The following is a 14,940-nucleotide window of genomic DNA, read 5'->3' as shown; positions in this document are numbered from 1 at the left end:
GAGATATATACCTTGAGCCGTTGTGGGTATTCTCCAGTAATCCCGTCTGTCTGGTATTATAGAAAGAATGTGCAGTGTTTATTGTTGGGGGGAGGGCTGCTGATAAGAGTGAACTGAAAGCTTTCTCCAATTAACCCTTTCTGTTTACTTTGTCGTTCCCTGTGTTTTGTAGAATTAATGTGCATTGTAATCTGAGTGGGAAAGAGAGGTTATATTGGAAGGATTTGGAGAAAGCAGATTTTACAAGAGGAACACTATTGTGTCCAGAAACTTCGAATAGGCTAGAATAAGCAGGTAGCATAGAGTTGAGCAAAGTGAGCAAGGACAAAGGTCATAGAGCTTGTGATTTGGTTGCTGATGGGAAAGGACCAGGAAAAGTTGCAGAAAGAAATGTCAGGTCATGGACAGATAAGATAGGTTGTAGAAAGTTTTCAGAAGATGAGCAGGAAGCCTAGCAGAAAGAAAGGTGTTTTTAGATTGCTAGGAGGAGGTATAACGTAGTTAAGAGATTGAAGAGGGGAAAGCATGTAGGGGGGTATGTGTATTGCTAATGAACAATGTAATGTCTTTGTGTTGACTACAGCCCCTCCCTGTAATGGCGGCCCTGCTTGCAATGTTTACAATCCAACATAGTGTGACTCTGCAGTAAATGTAGTGAGGCCTGCCCCCACCCTGAAGTTACTCCCCCCATGTGCTCACTTTCAGGGTGTGTGATGTTACTTCCGGTCCCTCCCCATCCGGGACAGGACCTGGCCCCGCCCCTTTCTGCCTCTAGCGGCCATTTTGCTTCACCTGGGAGTGCTGCTGCCCCTGGCCCCGCCCGTTCCTCCGGCAGCCATTTTGCCTCACCTGGGAGATCTGTAGCCCCGCCCCTTTCTGCCTCTGGCGGCCATTTTGCTGCACTTGGGAGGCCTATATTTCCCAATGCCACTGTATCCAGTGCTAACATCATGATTGTCTGAAGTAAGGTTTTGTTTGACCAGACTTTGTTACGCTCCAAGATGTGGCCACTTTGGATGTGTGATAAGTTCAGGGAAACAAACCTTTGTGGAGATGCAGCTTGGGACATAGTAGATGACTAAGCTGGTTTATAGTGCATGGAAGATTGGAGTTGATGCATGGGGGGCAGAGACCAGGAATACATGACAGGGGACGCTCTCTCATGTTCCCAGGGGCTCTGTTTTCCACTGCCCGCTTCTCCAATGGATACTCAGACAGATGATGTTATGGAAGGCTCCTACAGATGAAATAATTTCCCTATAGTCACCCAGCAGACTTTTTTCACGCAATTTGATGAAGTAATTTAACTTTTTATGTGAAGAAAGAGGGATTGAATTGCCCAGAGTAGGATGTTAAGTCATCCGTATTCTTTAGTTTTTCTTTAAGTCTTTTGTATATTCTAGTGTCAGTCTACACTGAAGCTATAATTATATTCCGACAGGAGAGTAAAAGCTAAACGCTGGCCATACCCTGAAATACTATTACACTGGGTGACGTAAAATTTGACTTGTGTTGCGCCCCCTTGTGTTAAAAAATGCTAACTGCGACCTGAAAGGAAAAACATTTTTTTTGTAAGGAGATTTTCGCTCAGACTTCGCTGCATACAATGTCACCTTGACCTACAAAGTGCTTGTTTTTGTGCCTCTTGGTTTACTAGTTTGAACGCAATGACTCTTTTTCCATTGAGTATTCCGGTTCAAAAGGGGGGAGGCATAGGTGATCTGGGCCATAGATGATCTAGGTGTTGTAGATCAGCGATTGGGTTTAAAAAAAAAAAAATAAATAAATGGAATAAGATAACAAGATTCCGAGCCATGTGAAATAGAACATCAGCACGATTATTTAGTACTAATTCGGTAAGAAACTGCAGGTATGCAAACAGTTACCAGAACCCCTGTTGATAATGCATATGTTGAGCTTTTTGCAGATGGTACCAGGGTGAGGATTGATGACTCCACATCGGATATGCAGTGGTCACACAACAAGATGTCCTAGAAGCAGAAGCTCTGCCTCCGCATGTCACAGTACAAGAAGCGGAATTGAAGGCCCTCACTGAGGCGAGTAGAGTGGCGAGAGGTAAGACCGGCAACCCTTTACACTGACTCCTGGTATGCATTTGGCACAGCTCATGATTACGGCCCAATATGGAAGGCCAGACAGTTTTTACCTTAGCAGGACAACCAATTGAGAATGGTGCAGCGGTACAGAGTCGCATGGAGGCCCTGCTTCTACCTGACAAAGTTGAGAGTTCGCACCGAGTCCTACACTGGAGAGGCGAGAGACGACACCCTCGCTGACAGCATAGCAAAGGCAGCGGCCCTCAAGCCGTGGAAGAAAGAAGAAAGATACTGACGGCATGAGTCAGTGGTAAAAACTTTGGACATTGACAAAAATTTGGACTTTGATATGCTAAAGACTTTTACAGTTACAAGCCAGCAAGGAAGGAAAGAATAAATGGACTAATATGGGAGCAGCAGAAACAGGACAGCGTGTGGTGAACGGTCAACAGCACTTGCCCACCACAGTTCCTGTATCCCATGATGGCCCAGCTGATGGACGCAAAGACCCACCTAGTAAACCAGCAATGACGACGACGCTTGAAAGACGATGGGCGACTTCTGGGTTCTCTGTAGCTGCTGCATCATTTGTCCGGTTTAGCATGATCTATGCCATAGGTGAGTCAGGGCAGAAGTAAATTTGCCACATCACACTTGCCGGGACCACTCTACCCATTTCAGGGATTGCAAATTGACTACGTTCAGCTCCCACTTGTTGGGAAGTATGACTACATGCTTGTTGTTGTTGATGTCTTTGCAGGTTGGAGGCCGACCCTGTTACCAAGGTAAACAAGTAGGTAACTGCAAAGAAGCTCATGAACGAGGTAAACTGTGAATATGGGGTACCAGAAGTGATTCAGAGTCAGACAGAGGTATAAACTTCGCAGGTGAATGTAACATGTCATGTCTGCTCTGGGTGTATCCCAGGCCTTTTACATACTGTACCACCTTTAGAGTAGTGGCAAGGTGGAGAGACGTAGTGGCACGCTAAAAGTAAGATACTTAAAAATGACGCCACTTTGGAAAGACTGTCATCCAATAGCCTTATACAGTGTTAGATATGAACCCAGGGGGGATTATACATTATCTCCCTACGAGATTGTTTGGGCTAGCCCCAAGGCTAGGTTGTTACTATCCTCAGTAGTTACAATTGCAATCTGATGTGTTGACTAAGTATGTGATTTCCGTTGTTAAAGAACTAACCAAAGCCTATGCACAGGTGTTCTCTTCCAGACTCAGAGGCAGACACTGGGACACATATCTTGCAGCCTGGGGATTGGGTGTGCGTCAAGAAGTTCCCCAGGAAGCACCCTCCTGAGCCCCGATTTGATGGCCCCTACCAGGTGCTTCTGACTACTGCCACAGCTGTGAAACTAGCCGAAAGACTTACATGGATCCATGCTTCATACTGTAAGAAAGCTTCAGATCCGGGAGACCAGTCTTAGTTGTGCCAAAGACATTACTCTGGTTAAGGCTAGTGAGAGAGGAGGGTGGCAACTGGAATCCTTAGTCGGAAGAATATGGGGGTATGGTTACCTTTTGGTATAACTCGTTCAATGCTCAAGTAGCCGCATATTCCTTCGACTATTGTACTGTGGTCCCGTGTCTAGGCGCAAGATCCCACCGCAGGCCAGATTTAGCTCAGTCCAGCTGGTTATATGACTTATATACCCGGGGAATATAATATGTTTGCGCCACTGACAACGTCTGGGGAGAAGACTGCCGTTATTAGGGATTAGTGGGATGGAACGCAGGAACAGACTAGTCCTATAAACCGCGAAGTGCCTTAAATAAGAAAGATAAGAGCGGGAAATCCCTAATTAGTCGTATAACCCTCCTTGAGAATAATAAGGACAGCAGGTATTGGAAGGCTGAACTTAGTATGTTGCTTGGTTTTAATGCGGTTTTTACATTAACCATGGGAGATCCAAGCCCGGGGGACGGGGGAGACTTATAGTCTGGGGACATACCGGTACGGGAGGACAGATCCCTTAGGGAAGTTTAAAATAAGGGGTATGGTAGATGCAGCCGAATGGAAGCCTTCACTTAGTCCCGTGCCCATAATTAACCCCCTCCGCCGTAAGATAAAGACCTTGACGAACATGATGATCATAGCCAACCCTACCTTTTGAGGACACCTTGACAGTAGCGACTGGCTACTCTGACCAGAATCTCTGGTTGGAGTTGATGAGGTACAATGCTAACAGGAGCAACAAGTCTAACTGTTGCGTGTGCGGTAGTGCCCGACTACACTCGGGGATGGTCCCCCTAAATCTCCCTGTAGATGCTGAAGAGTGGTTTATTAGTCTCTTCACGAACATTTCCGCTAATTACACTGTCCGTGAGAAATGGAAGAAGGAATACTCTATAACTACTTAAGTGTTTTGCACCGGAGAGAGAGTATTACTGACTACCCTGGAAACTACACCTGCCAGGCAATTAGGCAGGGTGGAGGGAGATTTTTGGGGAACTCACCAATATTTCCCTTGTTTAAAAAAGATGAAGAGCCAGTTCCGATAATGCCAACCACATATGCTACCAAAGAAAAGGAGAAATGTACTAGTACTGTGCCTGCCCCGATCTCCTAAGATGGATTGTCAGTGGAATTCCCATTTGCCAAGGGATAGTGCAGAAGACCTTAGGTTCCGGCGAGGGCACACCCTGTGGGGTGTTAACTTGTACAGATAGAGGGTATGGATGCCCGGAAATGAGCCCAGGGAATCCATGGCCTCCCTCTGAGGTGAGGTAGGGATCCCCCCCTCCTAGGAGTAGGGACTTACGGGCAGTGGGAAAACCCTGACGCAAGGGTGAGGCGACCTGGACGTGTTCACCATTAGGACTATTTCCAGGAGGGACATTGGTGTGGGTGAAGATTAGGGAGTACCACGCCGTGCGTACCTGTGCACGCTACTAGTATTGTAACATTATGCTAGAGCGAGAAGAGAGACCCCTGGTGGTAGTTTTGATCTACACGTATACATTGACATCATAGGATAGCCAAGGGGGGTACCTGACGAGTTTTAAAAATTAGAGACCAAGTTAAAACTAGATTCGAGTCCATTTTCCTGATCATTATGGTAAATAAATGTTGACTGGATTAATTATGTTTATTATAATTAGCAGTGGTTTATAAATTATACTAGAGACGCCTTATAGGGACTAGTCGACCAATAGGACCTACCTCGACTATGACTTTTCAAAATAGAATGACCTTAGATATGACTTTAGCTAAAAAGGGGAGTGTCTGTAAGATGATAGGGGAGACTTCTTGTACCTACATCCCAGACAACACGTGACCCGCGGGTAAAAACGCAGTTGCCATTAAGAAGCTGACCGCACTAACTAAAAAGAGCTAACTCTTGGGACCAGCACTCGCCATGGATGAGCGGGTGGTAAAGGATCCTGGCACAGACGGGCGTCGCTGTTGTATGTGAACTGATGGTTACCTTTTCTGTTCTAGTCTGCTGTGTTATCCCCTGTGTCAGAGAGACCTGTGAAACTGATGCTGGAAAAGCCGCTCCCACCATGAGTTTGCTGGATGCATCCCCAGAAGGAGTGGACAAGTCCTACACCCCCTTGAAGACCCTAAAACGAACCTTCAACGCACTCCAGTTATAGGCTCATGCGCAGAGAACTGTGAAAATTAGATAGAGAATTAGAGGATTGTAATAGACATGATGATTATTTTGGTATAAAATGTCTATCGATTTATATAACCCAAATGTATTTTGCTGTTGTAATGACTTTCAGCTCTGAGGAGTTTAAAGGACACACACACAATCTAATCATAGTATTTGCTAGACAATGGATGTCTGATGTAATGTTAGTTAAGTACATAGAAGTTACACAAGTTGCACAACCAGCCTCTAAGAGTTAAAGGGCCATAGTGTCGTGTATATCCTGTGTTTAACACTGAGTGTTTACCTAGCCCCCTTCCACTCTTTCACACAAGCTAGTTAAACAATGATTCATCACTACACGGAGCTGACTTCAGCTAGGACAAAAGTCCATACTACCTCAGCACATGGAAGGGGGTGGGCAGAGAGGTGGGGGATTCTATATGATCCGACAAATGAGAATCTTATATGTTACTGATGTAATCTGTTGCACGCCCATTGAAGGGCGGTTGTCATGTGTTATAATAAAAAGCCTGAGCCTCTACACATTGTAGAGACTCTCCCGGTTTTAGACCAGCATTTGTGTCTGATTCTGGTCGACGATGTGTGCACACGATATAATTCGGAAGCGGCAAAATACCCCAAAGCCTGCTGGAGAAATCATAATCCAGATCAGTAAGGCATAGTAAAGTGTGCAGGCAAGTCAAGAGGCCTGTCCCCTGCTGCCATCCCCGTTGTCTCCTACCTCCAGATGTATAGGTAGATCTGCAGACAGTCTCCTGTTATCCTGTCCCTGCTGTGCTGTACGAGTGTGCTGTTGTGAGCTCCCCTTGCTGGCTGGAAAAGTCCATACTGTACGTTCTGTTCCTGCTGTACATATCTGCAGTGATGAGCTCCCCCTGGTGGCCGGAAGCTGCAATACCATCCCTGCTTACAAGTGGTACAGGAACTTCTGTCTGCAGACAGGTACGATACTTTACAGCCCTTATATTTTTATGGTTCTGTGTGTGAGTCAGGCAACCTGTGTGTGATTCTTAAGGCTGGGTTCTCACAGAGCGTATTTCCAGCAGAAATGTCGCGGTTTGGCCACAGCGATAAACAGCGAGATTTCCGCCGGGAAAGCGCTGCTTCAAAACCCACGGCACTCAGCCGCTTGTTTTGAAGCGACCTGGCTGCACGCTTTTCCGTTTCTGTGGCCGGTGAATCCGCACCACAACACCGGCTTCTCCCAGCTTTGCCGTGACAGATTTGCTGTCCCATGTGGACGAGATTTCTGAGAAATTTCGTCCACAAAGTTGGCCAATTGAGGGATTAGCGGCCACAGACGGATTTGCCGCGGCGAAATAAGACACCCCCTGAAAATAAGACGTAGCGCATATTTGGGAGCAAAAATTAATATAAGACGCGTCTTATTTTCGGGGAAACAGGGTAGCTATCTGATCAGTGGGGGTCCGTCTCTGGACTCTCCTTGATCATGAGAACATCTATCCCGAAGAACATTGCAATAATGGGGCAACTGTTAAAAATGTTGTATTCATTCAATGGGTCTGCCAGTGATAGCAGAGTTCAAATGTGGCTTCCACGTCAAGAAGTGAGATGTCAGTTTTTTTTTCTGCATGAGGGTTTCAAATCTGCCTACAGAAAAATTCCACTCCGCATAGCATGAACACCTATTCAAATGAATTGGGGCACCTAACTGACATCGATTTGCCATGGATTTGATGCAGAATCGGCATGCATTTTGAGTCAAATCCACCATAAAATACACTATGTGAATAAAGCCTTAGAGTGCAGTGGCCAACTTTAATAGAGAATGTGCATTGAAGAGTTATTGAAGTCAATGAAGAGACTAAAAATAGCTGCTAATGGAAGGAGTACAGAACCTGTACTTGTCACACTATGCTAGTAATCGGTGTGGGTGACCACTAGATCACACAATCCCTTTAATGTACAATATACGCTATATATTTATATTCACACAAATCCCTTTAAATACCTTGCCCTACATTTTGGCTTAGGATGACTGAATATTGTTGGCACTAACTACAACTGGATTATAATAATAAAGCATTTCACCAGTGCCAACCTATAAAAAGCTATCCACTGGCATCCAAAGGCCAATTTACACACAAAGATAATCTTTCAAACAACTGAAAGATTTTGTGATCTATTTGCATAAAGCGTTAATGGCCAATAACACTTTATCATCTTCATTTGCATGTAAAAGGGCCTCCAGGAGCTGTTTGCAGAGCCCAGTGTGTGATTCACATGCCCAGCTGTGCACACAGTTGCATTGATCTGCTCACAGCTGATGGCAGATTACAATGTTATCTGCTGGCTCCTGTGGAGATAACAGCATGCGGTCTACTGAGAGATAAATGTGTTTGCTTTACCTCTAAGTAGCTGAATGATTGATTTTAAGTTCACCTTAAAATCATCATTCAAGCGAAAAACGAACGATGCCCGCATTTACATGTAACGATTATCGCTCATTTACGGTCACTTGAACGAATTTTCGGCGATAATCGTTACGTATAAATGGGCCTTAAGTAACAGACTTCTTAAAACAAGCAGTTAACATATTTATTAGAGACATGAGATGCAGTGCAGGTTGATATATATTACCTGTCTCTCCAGCTGTAAAACTTGGGACTTTAAGAGATTGACACGCCGTTCATCTAAAGACTGGTTCTTGCCCTCATCAATCAGCTGCCTGTACTGAAATCTAGCAAGCATGAAAAAAACATTTAGTAGAAATAATGACATAAATTAACCTCCAATAAGAAAATCAATACTCAGTTATTTGTGTTTTAAATATTAGTTCTGTTTTTAACAATGAGATACCCCGTATTATTCTTTGTATCTTTTAGTGTATTCCAGTTTAACTAAATCAGGTTAAGGGCCTGGTCAAACATCGTTATTGCCTTCATCCAGGCCCCCCAACAAGGAGTTCAGTTTAAAATCCCAAAACTGACACACCTGGACGGGACCCGGCCAGAACCTATTTTGGCAACTTATGAAAACTGCTGAAACAGAGACCAATAGGTCTCATTTTCTGCTGGAAAGAAGAACGTGTTGAACTGCGCTTTTCTTTCCAGCACAAAATGCCAGAAACGAATGGAAACGTGCTTAAACGGAGACATATCATTCTCAGTTTCAGCTCTTTTCAATAATGGGCAAGCTAGGTTCTGTCCAGGGGTGCCATTTTTGAGATATCAAACAGAAAGCCTGACAGAACGTCTGGACGGAGCCAGTACTGAGTTCTCTGAACGAGCCCTAAGATGTACAATCTGCAACTGCAAGAATGGAGGTATTCACAGTATATAGAAAACATGACTACAGGCTTTGGTATGACATTGTCTAACAGAAATCAGCACTCAGAAAGCATACTTCTTGGGGCTTTCCTCCTTTCCATGCCCGGTATTTTAAGATCTCCCACTGTGTTATATCACATACTCTATACAGAGGACGAGAGGAGCTGGGTTCAGTGCAAAACTCAGATTTTGCCTGGTCCCCTTTAAAATATAACTTGCACATTACATTGTATGCCAATCTATATAGTCAGATCACTACTGGAGAAGTTGAACACAAAAAATCCCATATGTAGTGAATTCAAGGACAGTGCAAGAAATCCTGGACTGTTTCACTGAATACTTACACTTGTTTGGCACGGGGTTGAGCAGGAAAAGAGGGCAATGACACATATGTGACTGCTCAGAGACATTGTGGTCCTCTAGTTTTATAGCAACAACCTCTAAAACACTATATACAACCCCCAGCTGCAAAGTAGCTTAATAAGCACATAGTGAGCATTTCTCGCTAAGCAAGTATGCTGCTAATTTCAAGGCATGCAGCCAGGTCCTGAATTGTGTGCCCATCATTCCCATGAAATTTAGAATTCTTGACTGCCTCCCACCACTGATCACAAAATGTGACCACAAGAGTATAATTGAGTTCTATGATGACGGTATTGGTAGTTCATCCAGGGCAATACCAGAGGAAAACAGTTCTTCCCACACATTAAAAAGTCAGTGTCCAAGGAAAGAGCCTAAAATAGAAGATCAAACGTCCAACTACTACTTGTAATATGTAAAACATTATAACACCATAACTGATGCTCGCATTCTGCACTGAATAACTAAAATAGTACAAACCAAGGTAGTGACATAAAACATATATTTAATTATAGCAGACAACATAAACTAATGGAGTGCATATGTGACAATAGAGATGATTTACAGTGAAACCTCTGGGCATATTTCCATAATTAGTGAAATGGATATACTAAGAGCAATTAGTATATTAGTCGATTCCTTCAGGTTAATTTCTCAGTTACAAATTTTCAAGGTGTTCTGACAATATAGGTCCTTAAAGGGGTTGTCCAGCTGTAAAGTATTGATGGCCTATTTTTAAAGGGATTGTCCCACAAAAAAATATGTTTTCTAGTTAAATCCAGCCCATAATTATAAACATTTTTTTCTGTTTCTAACCTCAGATATTCCAGGACTAATGTTAGAATAGCTCCACCTGCTGTTTCTATTCTGTGTCCGTCTCAGTAATTGTTCCACCTGCTCAATTTTGCTTTTCTCTCTGCTCCACTGCATAGAAGAAGACTGAGTATGTGTGACCACTTTGGAACATTTACTCTAAAATAGAAATAGCAGGTGATGCTGTTCTGAGTCCTGGAATATCCGGGAATAGAAAAAAAAATTATACGTGTAAATACAAATAGTTGGACTATGAACTGGATTTAACTAGAAACAATATTTTCCATGGGGCAACTCATTTTATTTACTTAAATGGGAGCTATGCCTGTAATACCGAGTCTCACTACTGCAGTAGGAATGGAGCTGTCTGCTTCCTGCAGAAATCAGCTCAGTACAGGAGCGCACTGGCCAGGCGAACAGATGGTCAGTGGGGGTTTGCTGCCGAGTTCCTGTAGATCGGCCATCAATAGATTACAACTTTAAGACCATAGACAATAAAGATTACTGCTGCATGTTACTGGACTGTACAGTAGAAGTTATCTAAATTACGTCCTTCCTTTAACATCACTCAGTGCTCTTCAGTTATTGACTGAAATGCACCACACTGACTTCCTGCTCTGATCTCCCCTTCTGCACACTCGGCACATAATATTGTTAATACTAAGAGCTCACTGCTCCCTTGTAGCTCCCTTTTCCCAAAATCTGTACCATGGCATACTTGCCAATATGAACTATTTTTAAGTTCAGCTTCTTGGAGCAGAGTTTAAAGGACTATAGTGGCATACTGTAGCTGCAGGTTAGAAGATTGTTTATATACCCATATATAATGTGGTCTGTATGAATAATGATTAAAGGGGTTGTCCGGATACAATATGATTTTTTAATGACAGATGCACATGTTTAAGGCCTCATGTCCTTGGACATGCACAGAGTCTAAATGTGTGGAATCCTGCAGCGGATTCCTGCTGTGCCCACAGACATGAGGCAAAAAATACATTTACTCACCTGTCTGGATGCAGCGCGGGTCTCCTCCGTTGCGGCAGGATCTTCTTTCTTTTTTAAATCTCCTGCTTTCCCGCAGATCCGCAGCACGCCCGCAGTGTCAGCTGTGTGCGTGCAGCGGACCGGACGGCTTCCATTGACTTCAATGAAAGCCGTTCCTGCGGGATACGCAGAAAAATGGAACATGCTGCGCTTTTTTAAATACGTGCGAATGCTCAATGATAGTCTATGGGCATATTGAACTGCGGATCAGATGCGCGATGACCCACGTGGATTCTGCAATTCAATTATGCCTGTGGACATGAGGCCTTCTGGTTTTTGTCTTGTCTTGGAACAGCTGGCACCTGACTGCTACAACCAATCAGAGGCCGCGGGGGTCAGGAGCCATTCTCCACAGCATCTAAGTCGTGATACCAGGAGATAAGCACCTTGGCACAGTGGACTCTGGTAAGCTGCAGTGGTCAAGTGGTGGCTATTCTAAAACAAAGACCGGAAGGACAGTGGAGCTGCAGCGCTGGGGCTGAGGACGGGCAAGCACTTATTTTTAAAAATGTGCATTTGTCATTAAAAAAATCATATTGTAACCAGATAACTCCTTTAAGACATATGGGAAGAACTATAGCAGTTTCTATTGAATGTGATCATCTGTTCATGTAATGGGGAATAGCTTGATGTCAATGGCCAAATGAAGAGGTAATTAGTTCTAGCCTGTTGTCCGACCTTGAGAAATGGTCGTTTAAGGTAGCTTTAAATGCCTATGAAAAAAATTCCATTTGGGACTTATACAAATAGCCGAATAACGATTATTATGTATCCGCAAATACTGCAGAGCTATAATAGTACACCGATAAGCTTCTATGGGTCATTACTTTGCCTTTGTATGCCTCTGTATACAGTGTGCATTTTTTGTATTCTGTACATATCCGACAAAAAAAAAAAAGCCCCAGGTTCTACTGGACACCATATTTACTACATATTAATGGTACTTCTACAGTATGTTCCTTTGGAGCTATTCTCCTCTACAATCAACGTTAATAAGAAGCCATTCATCAAAAATACCCATACCTCAAATCTTCTAATTCTTGCTTAAGTTGATCATTTTCTTCTTGAAGACTCTAAAGAATAAGAGATTATATCATAGGTAAATCCTACAGACACAAGAACATGCAGCCTATAGAAAAGCAAAGGGCAGCGTTTTATTTAACACAGAAAAGCAAGTAAAACATCAATTCCTTGATAAAAGGGATTTATGATATTAAATGGTGGCACACCTATGGTCATGTTTGTCCTCTTCCTCAATTGTTTAAAAAGCAATAGAAAATCAGGCGCGGTCGCCCATTGATTTGTAGTTCTGCCATGGTCATGTATCCCTAAAAGACGTTAGACATGTTGCAGGCAATTTGTGAAAAGTAGGCACTGTATAGAATGCCTGGGTAATCTATAGAATGCGTGAGCTTATTAGGCAAAGTATGAAATGTGCCCTTTATTTAAAACGGGTATTCCCATCTTGGCTTTTCATAGTCATATTGCCGACTGGTAACTATGCAAACAGCTGAGTGCTATTTGTGTACCTCACATTTAGGCGAATGGGAGCTACAGAAACAGTATAGCACAGGGCGCTACGTTGTTTCCGTAAGTCGGTGAGTTACAAAAACAATATAATAAGAACTACGCAAATAGCGCTGTGCTGAAGTGGTAGACTGTTTCCGACAGATGGTCAGAAACAGAGGTCTGGGTTTTCCAGCGTCACGCTGACAAACAGGGTCAGATCTGTCCAGCTTTGCATACGGCCACAGTCTCTGGAGTCTGGACTGTCTATCAGTATGAGTGCAGTGGAGGAGCGAGACAGCTGGGGCTCGGGCTAGCTCTGTTAGTGGTGACCGACTGCGAGACTGTAGTAGTACACCTTGGAGGAGGACGAGGATTGGATTGTTGGAACATTGGAAGACGATGGGGATTGGATTGAGGGAGCATCGCAAGATATTGGAGGTTGATTGATGGGTGCTGGATTGTGGGGCATTGGAAGAGAATGATGGGGGTTGATGGTGCAAAGTGTGGAATCATGTCTTTTAGTGTAGGGAAAAAATAGGATACCTGAGGAGAAAGGGGAGTTCCCTATTTTATACTTTGCCTGCTGACCTTTTGGCATTGCATAGAATACCTAGGAAATCATTTCATCCTTTGACATGCAATTTTTGGCATTCTATACAATGACGCATTTCACACATTGCCTGTAACATATACATTTATTATGTCCTTTATAGTGTATCCACTGTTATAAGAAGCCACAAAGGGATGTCACCACCATATTGATAATTGGTAATAAATAATGCATAGGTGTCATTAGTACATAACAGTAACTGCTGAGGATCTTGGATTATTCTGAGTGGTCCCTATGTTACTCAGCCTCATCATGAGCTCTTTGGCTCCTAAGAAATGTAAAATATGAATTACATTTTAACAATCTACTTTCTTTTGGTCGGAATTTTTCATGTTTTACTTCTAGCTTATTTTCTTTGGGAAAACTACAGGAACACATTGGGAAACTGACCGCCAATTTTTGCTCATTTCCTGAAGACCTCCTACTTGAGGCATGTGACTGGAACTCATTCTGGCCATCTCCTTTTAATAGTAGCTTTCCATGATTTGCTGGGCCAATGGAAAGATGTGTGCCTGCTGCGGACCGTCGGACAGGCTTCCCAGCCTAGTTTAAAAGAAACATACAGATGCATGACTGTAAAAACAAGAGGCTTAAAATATTCTACAAAAAGTGACCATATTTCACAGCAAGAACCTGTATAAGCGTAAACCACTATGGAAAAGCAGGAAAGCAGTAACAGTCTTACAAATGTACTGAAAGACTGAGTGTGAGAAACTATAAGCACACCAGTACTATGAAGGTCAAAACAATGTTGCAAATGAAGAAGAAACTGCCTTTTTTAATTTTTCTAATAGGTATGTTAGGCATAAGAAAGAGGTGAGTTTTCTTGCGTGGAGGAGGAGATAACGTGTGCTTATCACTTTATATTGCATTACAAGGCTGTAAACTTAATTGTGTACTGATAAATCTTCTCAAAGACATCCACAGGGCTGAGAGCTTGTTTGCTCTGCTGCAAAGGTCCAAATCCCTGCCTGATCACTGCTGTATACACACACCAAGTAATACCTGTGGCTACCGCTAAAGGTGGCTCAATGCATACTGGTTTATAAAGTAATAGAAGCAATTCCCTAAAATAATGCTATCAATATAGTCACACCATTTTCCAGTGAGAACATACCAAACAAAAAAGCCAGGACTACAAAGAATAAAATAAAATAATGCCACTTCCATTATTGCACACAAGGAGCTGTTGGAGAATTCATAAATAAACAAATAACGTTTCACACGTCGTCTGACAGCCAATATGTGTATCATCAATTATATGATGTATTTGCATGAAATATTCTCATTTTACCTCTGAAAATCAAGTTTGATGTGGCTACATCTAGTGGTCTTCCTTTCAACAGCTTTGTAATCCACTGCCTGTTGTTAGGCATTTGGCTTCTCTAGTAATAGGGATGTGGGGACACTGCTAGTAACTACATGCAACAGATTCTGCCTTGCAGTCCTGGGCAGTAATAGCTGGCTTAAAATAATGCCCCCACCGGTAAGTAGATTGTAAACAGCAGGGAAATAGGAAAATCTACATGTAAAACTGTATTGATAAGAGCTAAAACTGAGTGCAAACAGCAACAAAGCAGTGGCCAATGAAGACCTAGCTGATTTTGAAATTTTTT

General features: G+C 43.1%; 1 protein-coding gene across 1 annotated transcript in view; it reads right to left on the bottom strand.

The window, feature by feature from the left end:
• The window catches only part of LOC136626945 (uncharacterized), a 141,911-nt gene that overhangs the window by 94,801 nt on the left and 32,170 nt on the right, over nt 1-14,940 (bottom strand). Inside the window, exons 2-4 of the mRNA XM_066601902.1 lie at nt 13,715-13,867; nt 12,229-12,278; nt 8,300-8,399 (exon numbers count right to left, since the gene is read on the bottom strand). Coding sequence (XP_066457999.1) covers nt 8,300-8,399; nt 12,229-12,278; nt 13,715-13,867 — 303 coding nt within the window. The remainder of the gene's footprint in view (nt 1-8,299; nt 8,400-12,228; nt 12,279-13,714; nt 13,868-14,940) is intronic.

Source organism: Eleutherodactylus coqui, chromosome 5 (genome assembly GCF_035609145.1).
Source record: "Eleutherodactylus coqui strain aEleCoq1 chromosome 5, aEleCoq1.hap1, whole genome shotgun sequence".
Lineage (NCBI taxonomy): Eukaryota > Metazoa > Chordata > Amphibia > Anura > Eleutherodactylidae > Eleutherodactylus > Eleutherodactylus coqui.
This window is presented reverse-complemented; position numbering and strand designations above follow the sequence as displayed.